The sequence below is a fragment of the Haliaeetus albicilla genome, chromosome 1 (genome assembly GCF_947461875.1).
Source record: "Haliaeetus albicilla chromosome 1, bHalAlb1.1, whole genome shotgun sequence".
NCBI classification, from domain to species: domain Eukaryota; kingdom Metazoa; phylum Chordata; class Aves; order Accipitriformes; family Accipitridae; genus Haliaeetus; species Haliaeetus albicilla.
The window spans coordinates 48,393,932-48,412,463 of NC_091483.1; the positions used below are offsets into that span (position 1 = coordinate 48,393,932).

General features: G+C 46.9%; 1 protein-coding gene and 1 long non-coding RNA gene across 2 annotated transcripts in view; one reads left to right on the plus strand and one right to left on the minus strand.

Annotated features, from left to right (window-relative positions):
- The first annotated feature begins 12,165 nt into the window (after positions 1 to 12,165).
- Positions 12,166 to 17,769, plus strand: ING2 (inhibitor of growth family member 2). Its single transcript, XM_069787819.1, has 2 exons — positions 12,166 to 12,963; positions 16,500 to 17,769. The coding sequence occupies exons 1-2, from the start codon at positions 12,774 to 12,776 to the stop codon at positions 17,168 to 17,170; spliced, it is 861 nt and encodes a 286-aa protein (XP_069643920.1). The 5' UTR covers positions 12,166 to 12,773; the 3' UTR covers positions 17,171 to 17,769.
- LOC104319817 (uncharacterized) overlaps positions 14,421 to 18,532 on the minus strand; it is a 42,166-nt gene continuing 38,054 nt past the window's right edge. Inside the window, exon 11 of the long non-coding RNA XR_011325517.1 lies at positions 14,421 to 14,653. This is a non-coding gene — a long non-coding RNA (uncharacterized lncRNA). The remainder of the gene's footprint in view (positions 14,654 to 18,532) is intronic.

Here is an 18,532-nt window from a genome sequence, read left to right on the forward strand (position 1 = left end):
GAAATACTGTAAAACTGATAGAATATCTATTTCTACTTTTGTAATGCCAAGATAAGCAAAATGAAGATGCTGCTGTCTGCTGGAGGCAGCCAGTGTGTTGTCAAGTGTTCACACTAATTGAGCCCTTCCTTTGCTACATTTTTAGGCCATGTACAGAATGGTATGAAGCAAAGAAAGTGGGAGATTACGTTTTATTTTCAATGTTACTGAAATACCTGCACAAACTGCATGTTTTGATATATTGGATAATGACATGTAATTGTAAAAACATAATGTCTTCAGTGCTACTTTGAATTAATCTTGTCCGATTACGGTAGTTGGCATTGTTTAGTGGCGACCTTACACTTGACTGACAGATCCGTTGATCGAGTACTGCAGGAGTGAATAGGAATTCCTGGGATCTCGGTAGTATACATGTCCACTTAAAGACTTCAAGTTCTTTTGTGATTTTGGGGACTAAACCACAATGGCGTTGTTACACTGTACCCTGCGTGATTTGAACAGCAGTGGCTGTCCAGTCCGTAGCACCTGAAGCCTGCAAGGCGCTCGCGCTTCCCGATGGCCGGTTGAGAACTTCCTCCGTCTGACCCCTGTGCTTCTGTGCCCTCGGTCGCCCTTCGCTCTAGTTAGGTTTCTCAGGAGTTCCCCCTCAGTGTTTCTGGAGCACCACCCGATGTTCGGAACGCAGCGCATTAAATTGCGCCTTACAGGGCGTAAGAACTGGTGTGAGCTTCTAGTGCAGAGCGAGTTTTGTGCTGTATTTAGGAGTCGTGGTATTCACACTAGGAAGTGTGAGATTTGTTTTCAAATCCTTGCCCTGTTCAGGTGGAGACACAGAATGACTGTTTTTGTGGGGCAGGAATTGCATCCTGTGCCCTCTGAAGTACAGCTTTTCTAGCTGCTAGCTCGGGCATCTCCAGACCTCTGGCTGAGAATTGCAGCATGTCTTGCAATGTGAAAAACCTGTGTTTCCCGTCTGTAAAGTGAAGCTCACGGTATTTACTGACCTCAAGGGGGTGTTAGGGTAACTGTGTTAAAAGGCTGAGGTGCTAGATGCCTTTTTTTAAAGTCCTGACTTAAGCTTACTTTTTTTTAAAATTTTTGAATGTTATTCCTCTTCGATGTTTGGTTGTGATTCATTAAAGGATGAGTCTGTAGCTACTCTTAATAGAAACTGAAAGTTGAAGTGTGTTATTTTTATTTCACATTCTGCATGGAAAGCGACTCGACAAGGAGATGCTAACGTAGAAGTAAAAATAAGCATTGAGTATTTGAATGAATGAGAATTTATTAACGTTTCATTAACCCCAGGGGAAGAAAGAAAGAATTTCAAAGAACTGGCTGTGGCAGGAAGTGTTTGTGCAGTCCTGTCAGTTCTGAAACCTCTGGGTCCACCTGCCAGCTGCTGTCCTGGTCTCTAGCAATTGGGATGCTGGTCTTGGATTGTCAGGCCTGGCTGACGAGGACCGGCGAGAGCAAACGCACTGACGCTGTCGGCGTGCGGAGTTGTCCCGGGGGACAAAACCCAACCAACCGAAAGAAAAACCGGCCCTGTGTTTCTGCAGGAGTACAGGAAGTTGCAGTCATCAGAAATGACTCCCGTTTCCTCTGCGGGCTGCTAGAACAGCTTAAGAACGTGCTGTCGGTTCCTTACGGACAGCTGCCCCGCTGGCGGCCGTTACCGGGTGACGAGGTACACACCGATTCGGGGGGCAACCGGCAAAAGCTCCCGTTTTCCCGCTGGCAGGCGACTGAGGTGACGCGGGGCGCTCGCCACAAGGCGGCGCTAGAGCGTCCCGGCGCCGCCGGCTCCCGCCCTGCTCGCCCCGCCCCGCCCCGCGCAGGCGCTGCCGGCGGCGTCGCGGTGGGCGCGGCTCGGCGCCCAGCAGCCGCTCGGGCTGCCCGCCTCGGGGGCGGAGCCGCGGCGCTCAATTTGCTTAATATATTCCCGGGGCGGCACCGTTCCCTGCGTGGGGTCGGTATCGCGCCCATCCGCGAGCGTGGCGCTCCTCCAGGGCGGCCGGCGGCCTCCCTGTCTGTGCGCCCCCTGCGGAGTCCAGCAAGGGGGAAACGGGGACCGGCGGACGCAGCTCGCTCTGTCCGTGAGGGCCTCCCGCCTGGTGCCTCATATAAGGCGGCGGGGGCGAAAGTAGGACGCCGGGATGTTCTGAAGACCTGCTCGCTAGGCCACGCACGGAGGACACTGGTTCCTCAAGGGCCCCGCGCCCGCCTAGGGGAAAGTCCCCGGACCGCCGGCAGAGAGTGCCGGGCGCTGCCAGCGCCCTCGCCCGCCCCCACCTCACGCAGCTCCCGCCGAGACGCCCCCGGGCCGAGCGGGTGAGCGCGGGGCGGGCTCTCGTCACGGCCACAGACACGCAGGTAGTGCGCAGGCGCACTAACAGAACGGGGCTCACTCTCAGGCCATCCCCTTTTACCGGCCCCGGCTCCCCCTCGGCGGGGCGGTGCCCGAGCCCCGGTGGGCCGGGCTGGACTACCCCGGCGGCGGAGCTCCCGGGGAAGAACTTACCGCTGCGTGGTAACTGCCCCGGCGGAGCGGAGTTGCTCGCAGGAAGGGCAAAGCACGCGTGGGGACGCAGTGGTGCTCCGGCGGGCAGGACGCGCCGTCCCGCCGCCCCCCTTCTCCTGGTGCCCACTGGGCTTGCAGGGTGCCTCCTGGCGTACGGACTCGGTCGGGGAGGCGCTCGGCCGACGGAGCGCCTATCCCTGCCCGAAATGCTTCCCTTCCTTCCCTGCCCCAGGAGGAAGCAAGAGGCCGGCGGAAGTACCTTGTCACGTTCCTTTGCAGAAGTTGAACACCGGAGACGGCGGAGTCGGACGCGTGTCCGAGTGACAGCACAAAACCTGACACAGCGCAAACACCACGCTTCGCCAGCGCGGCGGTCCCTTAGGCGCACGCTGCCGTGCTGGGCGTACCCCGGCTCTCCCCTGCTCACCCGCACCTCCTCCGGGAAGGCCGGCACGCTGACCAGCGAGCGCCACCAGTGTTACCTGCCCACGCTAGGCAGACGCTCCCTGATGCTGGGCAAGATGCTGCTGCCTGCACGAAAGCACTAGCCGTGCTGATAAACCGAATTAATTTCGTAGGCAGTGCCGTTCTTGCCCCTGGTATGTCGAGCAAGTAACACATCACCGTGCTCGACCCCGTGGAATTAAGCCCTCCGCTGCCCTACAGTCAAGTCTGGCGTGAAACGCGACACAAGAGCGCTACCAGAGATCCCCAAAATAACATCAGGTTGACGCATCTGAGACTCAAAAAACATGATTAATGCTCCCCTTACCCAAGCAGCCCAGAGCCAACACTTCCTTCTGCTCATGCTCTCTTGGTACTTTGGAAGCTCCTGTGAGGAGCCCAGGTCTGCTAAACTAGCAGCGTCTGTCTTGTTGGTCGAGCGACAGGCACATGGCCTATGTGTAGGCACAGTACAGTTTGCAAACCCCGCTGGTTTCCAGCCTCTGCCATTCTTCTTCCGGCAATATCCTCACGGTGACATCTTCCCAGCCGTGTCAGACCCCTGTGCTAGGCAGAGGAGACCAGTGTGCAGAGTGGGGAGTAGCTCTGCGCAGAACTGGCTACGACAGCTCTGACTGCTTCGCACAAGAGCTTTGTAAAGGATGCACGGGGGGCTGACAAACCACCTGGCTCGAGCTGTCATTTTGGTTGCTGTCTTAGCACTTGAACTACTTCAGTGTCTTTCTCTCTTCTCTCCTGTAATGCTTCATCTGATCAGCTACACATACATGGGAAAACAGAGATTTCAAATTAAAATGCTATCAAAGAACCCATCCCAAAAGAAACAACTAAACTAGGGCACACCTCTATGAAGTTCTCTGTTTTTTTGGTTGAGAAACTGTAATGAAATCCCAGTGTCCTAGTTTCATCTGCTAAAAAGGATATATCTAAGGCTCTATGAAGCTAACGTTTCATGAGCTGTCATCCCTCTGTAGTGCAGGTAGCACCTGCAGTGCAGGCTGAAGACCGCAGACAAGCTTGTGTAGACAAGCTGAAGCTTGTGCGGTGACTGATGTGGGTTTGTTTTTCTTTTTTGGCTCTAAAGGTTGCACTACAGCGCCTTAACAATGTGGGATGGTTTTGTTTGTGTGTGGACAAAATTCTCTCACGTGTAGTTTATGGTAAATGTTGGTCTTCACATTTGTTAACAGGAGAGAATACATCAAAAATCACACTCATGTTGACTGTAGATGACAATAAGCTGGCGTGATGTGGTCCAGAGACTGAGGGGAAAAAAGCACCCATTGAAAGAGTTTTGATGCTGTCTCTCTCTTTCACTAGTTAGATCTGTCCCCCAGCTTTAGAAGTTGCAAACTGCAGAGAAAATAACAGCAATATGTGCTTTGTAGATTTTTTAAGCTTTTCTTTCAGCCAAAATGTGCATTTTTGCAATGTTTTCCATAGTGTATAATATGCCATGAGCTTTGTCTATTTAACAACAATTAACTTGTATTTGTGTGCCTTCTAGATGGTTCTATCAGTTGCCACTGCCACAGCAAAGGTATTGCCATTAGCTAGGTTCTGTGTTTTTAAGAAAATCTTGTAATTTGTGCCCGTTACCCTTGCACCACCCCCCATTTTACATCTGCTGTCAGGAAGTATCAATTATTAGGTTGTGATTAATTCCGCTCCTCTTCCTTGCATGAATTTAAACCTGTGATTGCAGGAAGACAAGCTACTGCACGTGGCTGAGCTGGGCTACTTGCCAGTGTAAGGCGGGCCTAAGCGGAGTGTTACCAGCACTTGCACGTGACTATTCAGACATACGGCTGGCCTTTCGTACGTGACGGCAGAGGTTTCCACCTGCACTGAAGACACACGCATATACAAGCATTCAGAAAAACAGGTTTTATGTTGATACCTGGTAATAGTTTCAAATATGTCGTAGGCTGATTTTGAAAATGGCACATCATAATTTCTGAGCACAACTGCCTGTTGCTAAGGCAATGGGAGATTGAGTTCCAGTGGTTACCTCCAGTAACATTCCTGCAACTAAAAAAGCATTGTTCAGCTCTAACATCTGAGCCTACAGCCCTTTAAAGTTTCAACTGTCACTAATGGTCAAGTAACGTTAACTGTTAGGCCCAAGTAGACTGCAAAATGACTTGTTTTAAATACTACTCTCAGAAATTAATCACATTGGGCAAAAGATACTTTGTCACTAGTAAGAAAGCCGATCTAACCAATGTTTGCCCCGTTTTCTAAATCCTCTGGTATTTTGCATTTTAGCTGCAGTCTAGGAGACAAACTATGTTCAGTCAGATGCTGCTCATATTTTGACAAGAGCCTTCCACCCCAAATCCTTCCTTAATTTGGAGCAAATGTCACATTTTTGTTTATTATTTTGGGGAAGAGGATGGTTGAGAGGCTAGGGATCTGTTTATCTTGTTTAACCAATAATTTTTCTCACAATTACAACTGAATAATAAAGCAAATGTAAACTCTGTCAGTTCTTGGAAAAAAGTATATATCAGTCATATGTTAGTAGTATAGAATAACACTAATTTTTGGTAACTTGGAGTAAGTGGTGGCACTGAAAAATCTGCATAGCAGCAGTACCCCTAAGAAACATATAATGCAGATGACTTGGTGCTACAGAGTTGTTTTGAAGATATGAAATTACTCTCTGGTGCTATTTGCAGTGACTTTTCAGTTGCACTAGAGATGAATCATTTATACTAGGTTTGGATAAGCAGATTCCAAAGAGAAAAAAACCAATCCACACTAGGAGGGAAATAAAATGAGGCTTCCTCCTGTTTGGTGTGGAGTTTTAATGATGTATGGCAAAACTCTATTTGAGTTTTCAGGGGAACTCTGAAATTCATAAATGGTAACTATAGACATGTAATTACCCCATTTCCACATATGGAGTGGAATTCATTTCACTGACATCTCTGACAACAGACCTGGGCTGCCCTTACAGTCAATGGAGACGTTTTTAGGGCAAGACCTATTTATACTGATATTGTCTCTCATTCAATGTATTTGGCTGGATGATTCTCACCTTTATTTCCTGAGTTTGAAAGGAAAATCAACATACACATACAGGCAAGTATTATGAACATCTTAAGCCATCAACTACTGAAACTTCCTGCAGGTGCACCGCCTGCCCTCATTTCACAATCTTGATTACAAAGCTGTGATTGTGTATGTTTGTTCCTCACAAAAGGAAGAACTAAGAGTGTGTTTTTCACATGCCCTGTGCTGAGTAGCAGAATCACAGAAATGCAGCATGCATGTTAGTGTGTATCTCAGGTAAAAGCACACAAAAAATCCTTTGTTTATTGTGGGCAAAAAGGGGCTCAGTTATTTTCCATTAAAGTCACCTGGATTCCTCCATTTACTTGAATGGAAGAGGATCAAGCTTCAGAGCTCAAGTAAGACAATAAAGATGGTTGCCACATATTTGCATAAGATTAACTTGTTACCATTCCTCACCTGCCTTCCCTAAACACCATCTGCACACTTCGTGAGTTGTTTGGCGTGGTGATTGGCTCTGAAGCCAGAAAGCAAATCCACCCATCATTTATGCTTTAAAACAGTAGGTAAGGAAGAAGAGTCACTGTCTGAAAGCTGTTTCCTGGAGAGGAGAACAGAGACTTGTTACTTCAGCCACAAGTGGACAGATCCGTGTTGGAAATGACAGGGAATGATCCATGTGGCTCTACCCATCACAGCAGCCAGATGCTGCCCCTCAGCTGGTTCCCTCCTCTAAGGAGCTGCAGTTCCTAGGCCAGTCAGCATGCTCCACAGCACCTGTGAGATGTTGGTGTTGTCCACCTCCTGCCAACTTCCAGAGGGCATTCTGAACAGAGCGGATACTCTCAAAAAGGAGCAGTGAGGTTCTGCTCAAAACAAAGTGACAATATGTCAGTATGCTCTGATGGAAGCAATGATGTCATATAAAAGTGAATTCCTTAATATCTCCAGCCTTGGGCCTATCAACTTCTCAAAACACTTTTGGGTACAGTCATGGGATGAGAGTATGGAAGCTGAATGGGAAGAACTGTAAAAATAGGTAAATAGTTATTACAAAACAAAGCACAAAGTACACATAGTTTGCACACTTTACTCCATTTTTCACTCTGCTTACGGTGAGATAAACAGAACCCATCAGTTCGAAGAAAAAAGATGAGCTGGATATTGCAGCTGCCTTCTTCCCCATGTTAATACAAGTCAACTGATAGCTAATTTGGGCTCAGGAAGAGATTTTCTTTTAGAGCATATTGACAGAAAACTTGGAACGTCTCCAGGTTTTGAAAAGATGTTTGCATTTGGATGAGGAAGAACATACATCTCCTGATCAGTGCGGGATGTTTATTACTTGTTGCTACAGAGCTCTTTGATAGAGCTGAGGGTGAGGCTAGCTGGGAAAAAAACCACATGCCCGTGTTTTCAGGAAATGTACTGGTTTAGTTTATCACCTTATTGAAATTATCTGATGTTAGGCCATGTCTTATTTTTAGGTGTCCTACACTTGTGTAAATGAAAGAGAAAAATAGTAATGGTTGTTTCCATATGATTTGTGTTCCACCAGATAAATCAAGGCTAATATTTAAGGAAAATCAAAAGTGATTACAACTGCCATTACAGGGAAGTATCTTTTTTGGATGACCTGTTGTTAGAGAAGTTTTCAAGAATAGCTACAAACACGCTACTATATCTGTAGCTCTGACAAGGACAGCCTCTTCCTGGAATATCACCTATATGAAGGTCAGCTATGGCCTTTCTATACAACTTTTCTATGGCTTATAGCTTTCTTCAGCTGACTTTTTAAAAAGCCCATCTGGCTTGTACTCATTCTTTCTTTTCTTTGCATTTCTCTTCTTGGTATCTTGGAGAATTCTTCATCCTCTTCATCCCATGGAAACCAGAGAAGCATACCCACCGAGAAATATATATCATCGAAAATCAGTTCTGTTCCATTTACTTAAAAGAAGCACCCTGTGATCATCCTTTGAGCATTTCCACTAAATGCTAAGTAGGTCTTTCACACTTACAGCCCCTTATGGACTTATCCTCATCAATAATGCTGCTTTTCATTATTTCTTCCACAGGCTGAAACTCTTCCTGGGGTATCAATGGAAAGAAAAAAAAGTCTAACCAACTTGTGTATTATTAGGTGAAACAGGACAGGAATCAGCTATGGTTTCAGGATGTAAAATCAGGATTATGAAAGATGAGAGGCAAAACTGCAAATGGGGAAAATAAGATTTGGATTAAATATCTAGAAATATTTTAGCATAGTAAAATCTACAATATAATGAAATAATCTTTCACAAAAAGAAGGGGAGTACTCTGATTGGCACTTTAAAAAACTATACTGGGAAATGATAAAGTTGGGATCTATTCTCCATGAAAAATTGAGGTAGTTTAGAGACATATAAATAAATCTAAATAAACTGAACATAGGACGTCTGTGTATTATTTACTCTTGGAAGACAACCATTGAGGCGGGTTTTATGCAATACACCCTAATAACACAACCCTGATACCACTGTGACTATCAACCGCAAGCTGACAATTCTCCACTCAGTGGAGAGGGCTGGTGGAAATGTATGGTCATTCTGCCTGTCCACCTCTACAAATAGCAGGGTTTTGCTCTATCATGCCTCTTCTTATCTCCAGATTATTCTCACAAACAGACATCGAAAGAAGAGACATGGTTGGGTCGCAGATGCTATCAACCTGCAAACTTGAGTCCAATACATCAAAATTCTCCAGTGCTTGCTCCTAGCCATTCTGAGGCATGATCAAACCAGAGAATTCATCCTGCTACTCTTGCTTTCCTCCCTGCTGAGGCTTCAAACATGCAGCAAGCTGAGGCTTCTTTTCCTGGGGAAATCTGGTCTAACATTACTGCTGCATTCTTAAGACTACTCAAAATTTAAATCTTTTAGTGTTCAAAAGCAGCAGATAACATTTAAAGTCAGGAAACGCTAGCTGATCTCTGCTGTACCTTAGATACTGCTTCCCCCATAGTGACAAACAGCAAGTTTTTAGCACAGAAACCACCTGTAACTGATGTTACTAATTATTCTAAAAATACTTTCTTGGTTATTTCTTTACCAGTGGTGCATACATAGTTTCTTGCCGGGAAAAAAGTGATGTCAAATTGTTATTTTTAAATTAACATTAATTGTAATTAATTTTTAATTTAAAATAACATGTTAATTTTTCATGAACATTTTTGCTTTATTTTTCTGCTCTGTAGGGGAAATCTCTGTTTCTCAGCTTTATTTCTTCATGAGGTGGCAGAACAATACAGCCATTCAAATTTGCTATAAGCAGAAACACAACCCCTCAAAACAGCCAACATCTTTCTAAAGAATATAGTATCACTTACATTAATCCAGGTCCTTTTGCACTGGTATACAGGTAGTGTTTTTTGCCTGTACAGTAAGTGTTATCTGTTAATATTATATGAAAGAATTCAATTGATGAGGCTTCAGTCACTCACAAGTGACAGCAATGAACACCATACAATAAAGCGTCAGTGGTTTACTGCTGATGGAAGTGAAAGTAACTAGGTTATTTTGACTTTCTAAAGCTATTGTGCAAAAATGAGACATGTAGCATAAAATGATCTGAGGCTTAGCTTCATTAATCTGAGCTGTTGCAATACACAAAAAAGAGGCAGCTGGTTTTATTGGTGTTACGTATTTTAAGATGAAGGTCTCCTCTTAAGAACATGAACACATTGAGTTGCAGACTTCCTGGTTTTTTTGGCCAGAGTGACATCAGCGTAATAAAGAATGTTTTGAAAGTACTGCCTACAACTTTGTTTTCATTCATTTTTATGAACTTGCCAACGCATTGGTGACTTGGGCAAAGCTGTCCATCTACAACTACAATGACTCAACATCTTAGACGTAGCCATCTGAAAATCACTGTCATGTAGGATACCAGCTTAGCAGCTGCACGAGTTGGAAGTTACGAATGTGTTTAAATACTTTTATGAACTGGGGTCTTAAGAAAATACTACTTGCAGACTGCCATCACGTCAGATGCTGATCTGCAGGGTGGTCAGACAAAGTCAGTGAAGTTCAACACACTAATTTTGTTGTAGGACTAGCCATGGAGCCATCTGGCACAGATCACGTATTCACAGAATTGTAGAAAAACACACAGGCTGGAAGGGATCCTCTGGAGGCCATCAAAGCAGAGCCAGCTTCAAAGACAGATCAGGTTGTGCCAGGCCTCATCCAGTTAGGCTCCAAAAATATCCAAGGATGAAGACTATATAACCTGTGCTGGTGCTTAACCACTACTCTAGATCATGCCATCCTGAAATGTTATCTACAGGGTTAGTATGGGTACTCTTTTAGTGCTGGCCACTCACCTATAGGTAGAAATGTCAGACAGAAGGGGCCTTGGAAATTTTTTTTTTTCTTTTTACCCTTGAATTCAATCATCTCTGATGCTGTTTTTTCTAAGTTTGCCAGATGATGTATTTTTCCCCACTTTTTTTCAGGTTCCTGAAATACAAATGCAACATACTGCAAAACATACAGGTCTCTTCAGGATGTTTCAAGACTCGCACAAGATTTTTTTTTTTTCCTGGTGCTTACCCATTATTATTCATGTAGTAAAGACCAGAAAAATGTCTGAAAGAGACGTGGGGATGAAATCTCAACCTTTTAGTAATTCTGTCTGGTTTATCATTCTCCCAGTAGGAAAAAGTATATAGCTAAAATGTATATTTCTAGTTTTGTTTCCTATTATATTTGCTGTGGCCAACATTTGACACAAATTCTGCAACAGCCTTGGGAAAGACAGGATACTCTGTCAAAATTGGGAGATTTGTTGGCAGGTAAGTGGGTTTTAAAAGGCTAAACTTCTTCGACGCCTTATTTAAAATTCTCTGAAACGATTCCTCAGGATAAAATGTCACCCAGCTTCCCTAAGTAATAGTTTATCACAAATCATTTTGCTCTTCTTTAAAGCTAAATCAGGTGGCTCTTGTTACAGGCGAGAACAGTCTAAACTGCTGCTTCTTGCAGTTGGAGAACATGAATTAATTAGATGCCTCACTCCATCAACTGCTACAGGGAGAAAAGCTTGACTATGGAGCACACTCTTGTGTACCAGACATAAACTTGCCTTCCCTGCACACAGCCCGTCACTATGCTATTGGTACAAACCTCACTTCATGATGAAAACTGCTCTTTAGAAATAAATTGTTGGAGATATAGCTCACGAGACTATTTGGAAGAGAAATATGCAAGCCATCTGCAAACAATTTAATGTGTATATTCATTTTATTGCAATATAACTTGCTCGGATCCCCCTCCTGTCAGACACAATGCCTTTGGAAAGGTGCGTTTCGAGAGACTTAGTAGTATCAGATTTTGTATGCCAAAACATCACAAGAAAATGAGAGGATGGTGCAAAGGGTAAGGCTTCAGCATGAAACGTAAAACTTCTGCACTTTACTGCATGCTCAAAAATCTTTTGTGTTACTTCCTGAAAACGTGGGAAGGTTCAGGGTCAGGACTGAAAACAGTGCAGGACATGACGGCCTATACCGGCAAGAAGTGTAATCCGTGACAGCCGCAACACGTCCTCGAGACAGACTCCTCGACGTCTCCAGGGTCAAGAGAACATTTTGGGAAGAGCGAATAAACACGGGGGGGAAGCCTGACCGAAGAAGGGCGTTAATCAGTGCTAACAAACACAGCCCACGGGAGCAGGAGGAGGCACGCCTGAGGGACCCTCGCGGCCTTCAGAGCCAGCTCGCAGCGCCGCTCCCCGCCCCGCTAACGACTCCGCAGCGGCAGAAGCTGACTGAAAGCTGCAGGTAAAACGGGACTACTCACACCTGGCGGTCATGTCCGCTCTCTTCACCTTCACCTCACACAGGTGCAACGGGGCCGCGCCCGCAGAGGGGGACACACGCCGGCCCCGGCTGCCCCTCCGGGAAGGCGGCGAGCGCCGTGGTCGAGGGGGCGCCGCCGGCTGCTCGGTGAGGCTGGGCGCGGAGATGGCGGGCGCAGGCACCGCGGCGGTGCCCGAGGGACGAACGCGCCCGGCCGTTGGGGGAGCGGCCGTTGGGGGAGTCCCCGCCCCGCGCGCGGCGCCTCAGCGCCCCCCGCAACGGCCGGCCGCCCGCCCCCGCCCACACACGGGCGCCGCCGGGGACCGGGAGGGGCGGGGCGGGGCGAGCCGCTCGGCCGCAGCCGCCTCGCTGCGCGCCGCCGTTGGGCTGCGGGGCGCCAGTAGCCCCCCGCGGCGGCCGCTTCCGTCAGGCGGCCGCGCCGCGCCCCCCCCCCCGGAGGGATCACCGCTCCGCCCGGGCGGGGAAAGAGGGAAGGCGTGCGCCTTTAAGGGAGGCTCCGCCTCCGCGCTGGCTCCCGCCCCTTGCCGCGCGCCAGGCCAGTAGGAGCGGGCGAGAGGGGAAGGCGGGAGAATGCGAACCCCTCGCAGCGCCGCTAGCCGCGCCTTATAAGGGCAGGGCCTCGCGCATGCGCGCAGCCCGGCGGCCAGGGGCGGGGGCTCCGAGTGGGTTTTGCTTCGGCGGCGGCACCGCGGCGGGAAGGGGCGCGGGACCCCGCGGAGGGACGGCCCGGCCCGGCCCGGCCCGGCGAGGCGCTCGCCCCTCACCGCCCCCCGCGGCGCTTCGGCGCGGCCCGCGCAAGCTCGGCCCCCGGCGGGCAGAGGGGCGGCGGTCGGTGGTAGGAGGGAGCGGAGCGGGGCCGCCGCGGGGACCCCGCGCCCGGTGCGGGCGGCGCGGCGGCGGCGGATGTGCTGCTGGCGCGGGGGGATGATGCTGGCGGGGCCGCAGCTGGTGGCGGGGCCGGCGGCGCCGGGCGGGGAGCGGGCCCGGCTGCTCTCGCTCTACGTGCAGGACTACCTGGAGTGCGTGGAGTCGCTGCCGCTGGACATTCAGCGCAACGCCTCGCTGCTGCGGGAGATGGACACGCAGTGCCAAGGTGGGCGCCGCCGCGGGACGCGGCCTCGGCCACAGGGCACCGGGCGGGGGGGGGAGGGACGGACGGACGGACGGGGTGGGGGGGGGGAAGGCGGGCGGCCGCCCGCCGCACATGCGCCCGGCGCGGAGGGGCCGGAGCCGGGGCGGGCCCGGTGGGGGGGAAAGGGGGGTGGGGGGAGTGGGCCCCCTACCGGGGCCTGCGCGGGGCCGAGTCCGCGGCGGTGCCGGGGCGCCGCGCTCCGCGTCTGCCGGGGCGGGCGGTGGCCGGTCCTTCCCGGGGGAGGGCGGCCCCGCCCCGGGGGCGGTGGGAGCCGGCGGTTCCTCGCTGCCCGGCGCTAGGCCCCGGCTCCCCGCGGGGGCCCGCCCTGCTCCCCCCCGCCTCCGCCGGGCAGCCCCGCTGGCTGAACCGTCGGCCGCGCCGCAGCAGGCGGGGGCACGGGAATCGGGTTTGGGGCTCCCTCTGCCCCGCCGCCCTGCGGGGGTGGGGGTGCCGCGTGCCGGCGGAGCCGTGCCCCCGTCCCACGGTAAATCGGCGCTCTCCGGCCCGGGGGGGCTCCATAAAGTGTTAGGTGCGTTCCCTCGGGTCACGCAGAGGGTCCGTCGAGCGGGAAGTTACCCTGAACTTCAGCCAAAGAGGCGGCAGGTTAAATACCGGTTACCTCCGTGCCACCTCGCACTCTTGGGCTACGCGGCTGCGGTATCTTTTCCTTCCAGTTACTGCCCTACCGCCTAATCGTGAGACGGGACCCGCTCCTGGAGAGCGTTATTGCTTGAAGTATGCCGCAGAGGCCGAGTGGCGTGGACCCACGGCCGGAGCGGTCCCGCGGGTAGGAACTAGAGCCGTATCTCCCTCCCCTCCTCATGGGAGGCTTTCTTCAGTATGGGTGGGAGGGGACAGTTAAGGCCTTTCAGACGTTAAACGGGCCACCTCAGAAGACGGCTATTGTAAAAGGATTCTTTCAATTATCTTTCTAATTACCCAGGAAGATACATAAGAACAGGCTTTGGTGAGTTTTCTGGGCTTTTAAAGTCTAGAGGGCATAGACTTGTCTGCAGCATTTTGAATTCTTAGTCGAGGCTGGACTGCCTAGCAGGCTCTTTACCTGATCTGTGCTGACTAGCCAACGTTCCACATCTGTCTTGAATAGATTCAATCTTCTATTTAGGCTGTATCTCCTATATGTATTCCTCCAGCCACTAATACAGTTCTGGGCCAAAGCAGAAGTTTGTTGCTAGTTTTACCACTGTTTTAAAAAACAACAACAACAACAAAAAAAACAAACCCTAAAAAATGGATACAAATATTTTAGGCCCAAGTCTGAAGATGTAAAAGCAGTGCTATATAATTTCAGCTAATTTAAAGGCAGTGATAGTTCATGCAGGAGGGACAAAGCCACTGCTGTGCTTGGAAAACTGAAATCCTTTTAGCTTTTATTAGCTACACCAAACTTAATCAGATTATCTGTAATAAACACTTGGCCCTGGATTGTGTTGTGTTGGTTTTTTTGTGGAATTTTTTTTTTTAACAGGGGTTTCAGAGCTATTTAGTTGGACGAATGGATGCCTTCTCTCACCTTAGGGACCAACAAGGAGTTTGGTAAACTTGCATCTCTGTCAGTCCAAAAGTTACTTCCTCTTTTTAATGGATGGTGATCCATTTAAAGTGTTCAGCATATTTTCACAGGCTGCATCTAGGGAGTAATCAATGTAGGGTGAATGTTGTTCTCTGTGACAATGTGAAAAAGCGAACAGTTATTGCTTGTGGGTTCTTCTGGGCAGGGCATTCTCAATATGGGAAATCTGTGTAACTATACCTACACTCTCCCCTATGTCCCCCTAAAAAAAGGCTGGGTGGGAGATAATGTGACTGCAGAATATTGTACTCTGGTTATGCCTTTCTAGTTCAACAGCATACAAAGGACCTTACTCCGTGCTTTTCAGGAGCAGAGAGTAAGATTTTTATTTTATTTTTTTTACCCACCCTGTCAGGGCAACAGGCAAACGATGCAGTTGAAGATGCAGGGAAACAAAGCTTGTGTAGCATTCTTGGTAGCTGGAATGGTAGTATTGAGAAAAAATAGGTTAAGTGATATACTGGACAGGCAGAATAGTGATTTTTATCTTCCCCTAGTAAAAGTCTGGAACAGAACAAAATGCTGTTGGCTCCTGTTGTCATACAGGTTTCAGAATTTATAGTAAAAAGCAGCCGTTCATGCTTAAGGAACTGTTTCAAGATGTCAACAGGAAAAAAAATCACTGTGAACAATGTTGAGATAATATCTATGCCTTCCATTTAGTACAAGCTTGAATCATTTCACAACTGTACAATGCAGACAAATTTAAAAATGAAAGCCAGTTTGTGAAACACAGGTCTTTAGTAAGAGATAGATTGTACTGCATATCTTGCTTTAGAAGTAAATAGTTTAGTATCATTCATAAATTCTCTGGCCTGTTCAAATAAAAACCTTAAGTTGTCTCTGAAGGAACCAGTACTGTATCTAACACTGCATCAGGTTTCACTGTCAGTTCTACTAATCTGCTTCCTTCCACATAGCAATTTCTCTGTCTTTTATGTATAGATCTAGCGTAACTTTTGGTCTGGAAAATATTATTTTGATATCCAGCAATACAGAACAATAGAGTACAGACTAAGACTGGCTTGTAAGGCATTTGTTAATCTCATATTTGGGTTCATTAAACTTGCTTCGAAGAACTAAATTTTATGAAAGATTCACAGCAGCTCAGCCAGTTATTTTGCATGACTTGCAAGAAGAAAAGCTTAGAAGTCAAACTGTGAGCCACTCATTACTAGTTGCTTAAAAATATCTTGTGATGCACTAAACAGTAGGTCACCTATTCTGAAAAGTTCAGCCTTGATTTAAAATGCAACTTTTGCTGTAATTTGTTTTGGTAATAGGAAAAGCATTTTGAGTGGTTTAAGTTGACTTAAATCCTGATTGTAAATCTGATATTGTGTGACTTCAGTTGTCATATTCTTTTTATAACTATGTCTACCTGAAAGTGTAATACCAAACCCTTAGATGAATAAGAAGGGGAAGGCAGAGGACCTGGATATCCTGATTCCAGAGTGTTATATATCATGATATATAACGATTATATGAATTCTAAGTTTCTTCCTGTGATACAATAAGCTATTGCTTTGGTTAGTAGACTAGGGTTTTGGAACTACTGGTAAGGACTCTTAACAGAAATTCCTGCTTTTTCAGATGAAGGCAGGATCTGGACTATCCACGCTCCAGCAGTTGTGGTCCCCTTCCTTGGGTTATCCTTTCTTTTTCCAATGGCTAAAATAAGCTTGTTTTTTCTTAGAATTTGAGAATTTTTTCTTGCAACAGATTGTGATCTTAAACATTGATTTGATGACCACGTGCAATATGAATAAAATATCCGATCTAGCCCACTAGGGAATACTATAATTAAAATTTGTACTATTTCTCATCAGTTAGAAATACATGTCTATATTTTCTTCAGCATGTTCCATCTTGTGTAATTATTCTTATTATCTTTATTTTATAGAAGCGCTAAAAGAAATAGATGATGTCTATGAAAAATACAAGTCTGAAAATGATCCTGTTCAGAAGAAACGCTTGCAGCAGCATCTTCAGCGTGCATTAATCAACAGCCAAGAACTTGGAGATGAAAAAATTCAAATAGTTACTCAGATGCTAGAACTGGTAGAGAATAGAGCCCGGCAAATGGAAACACACTCTCAGTGTTTTCAAGATCTGTCTGAGAACGAAAAGCCTCTAGAAAAGGCGAAGATGGAGTCCTGCCAGCCAGAGAGATCTTCACGTAGACCTCGTCGCCAGCGAACCAGCGAAAGCCGTGATCTGTGCCATATAGCAAATGGTATTGATGACTGCGATGATCAGCCACCTAAAGAAAAAAGATCTAAATCTTCCAAGAAGAAAAAACGTTCCAAAGCCAAACAAGAGAGAGAGGTTTCACCTGTAGAATTTGCAATTGATCCCAATGAACCAACTTACTGCTTATGCAACCAAGTGTCTTACGGCGAAATGATAGGATGTGATAATGAACAATGTCCTATCGAGTGGTTCCACTTTTCGTGTGTTGGACTCACCTACAAACCAAAGGGGAAATGGTATTGCCCCAAGTGCAGAGGAGACAATGAGAAAACGATGGACAAATGTACTGACAAATCAAAAAAGGATAGAAGATCGAGGTAGTGAAAGCAATTCATGTTTTAAAGAGTTGCTCCTTTTATATTAAAATGTTTAATTTCCAGAGAACGCTGTTTTAGGAAATGCATAAGACTATGCAATAATTTTTAATCTATAATATTAATGGAGTATTAAAAGCTGTTATACCTTCTGTGATCTTTAACTTTCTGCACTGAATAACCAAATAATTGAAACAGGGTGGCTTCAGACTTTCACAGAAGACATTACAACATATGGCGCTTGGTTTCAATTTAACCCCATTAGTATTTTAAAGAACCTTGTGAATCTTGAAATAATGGTGGTGGGAAAGATACTGAAGAACTTTTCATGTTATGGGAAAGGCATTGAAAGGCCTCACGTAACTGCTAGAATCTTAACAACTGAATTTGTTCTTTATCCCAGGTCTTAAGTTTTAAGTTTTTGTGTTAACATCACACATTTGGAATTAGGGGGTTTGAATTCAGCTGTAACTGTAAAAGTCTTCCAAGCTAAAAGCAGACCTCTTCAGTGACTTTCATATGACCAGTATGTTATTTCAAGGAAGAAAATACTACTAACTTAAACTTTTTTTTTGTCAATATTAAACTCTTGTCTTTGTGACTTTACACTTGGGAGTCAATTTTTGGATATGATAGAATTATGGTGTATACGCAGTTTTGGATATTCTTAGTACATTTGGGTTCTGTTGAGCATCCTGATGTGGTCGTTATTGTTTAAGATGGTCTCTAATGCCAAAACTATTTCCTTGATTGTTCATGTTTTGTCACTGCCTATATAAGCCTTTGAAGTGGTAGAAGGGATGCCTTGAGAGGAGGGGATACTGACATCTCAGGGAACAGAAATTGCAGATGTGATGAAATCTTCATCATAATCAATCTCTGGAGAGTTGAAACATGACTGGTGGTCTCTGGGATGTAAACTTTGGTTTTCCTGAAGTGGTATTTGTGTATGTGTGTGGCCACACCTGGGTTTAGGCACAGCACCACAGTTCTTGGGCTTGGGCAAATATCTAAAAAGCCTGAAGGCAAAAGCTTTCAATAAAAGTTTTGATAGATAATAAAAAAACAAAACATAAGCATGAATGGCACAGAGCCAGGAGACAAATCCTAGCAGGTTTCTGACAGGCTATGTAATGGTGTTGTCTTGAAGTATGCCGGTAGTGTCTAAACACTACTTGGGTGGTTGTTAAAAGTGAACTTCCTCACCCCTATGCTGTAGAGGAGGTAGAAAAAAGATGAAAACAGTTGTTCATGCTCCTTTGCAATGGGAGATGCTAGTAGAGAAGTGACTGGTGTACCAAAGGTTGTACCTAGGGTTCCCGCTCAACAGTGTTCTTCTTGAGACTGCTTGTGCCCTGGTGGGCTTGGC

Excerpts from the sequence above, each read along its gene's own strand:
- ING2 (XM_069787819.1), top strand. The coding sequence starts at position 12,774 with ATGTGCTGCTGGCGCGGGGGGATGATGCTGGCGGGGCCGCAGCTGGTG. Across the intron at positions 12,964-16,499 it reads GATGGACACGCAGTGCCAAG|AAGCGCTAAAAGAAATAGAT; the intron begins GTGGGCGCCGCC and ends TTTATTTTATAG.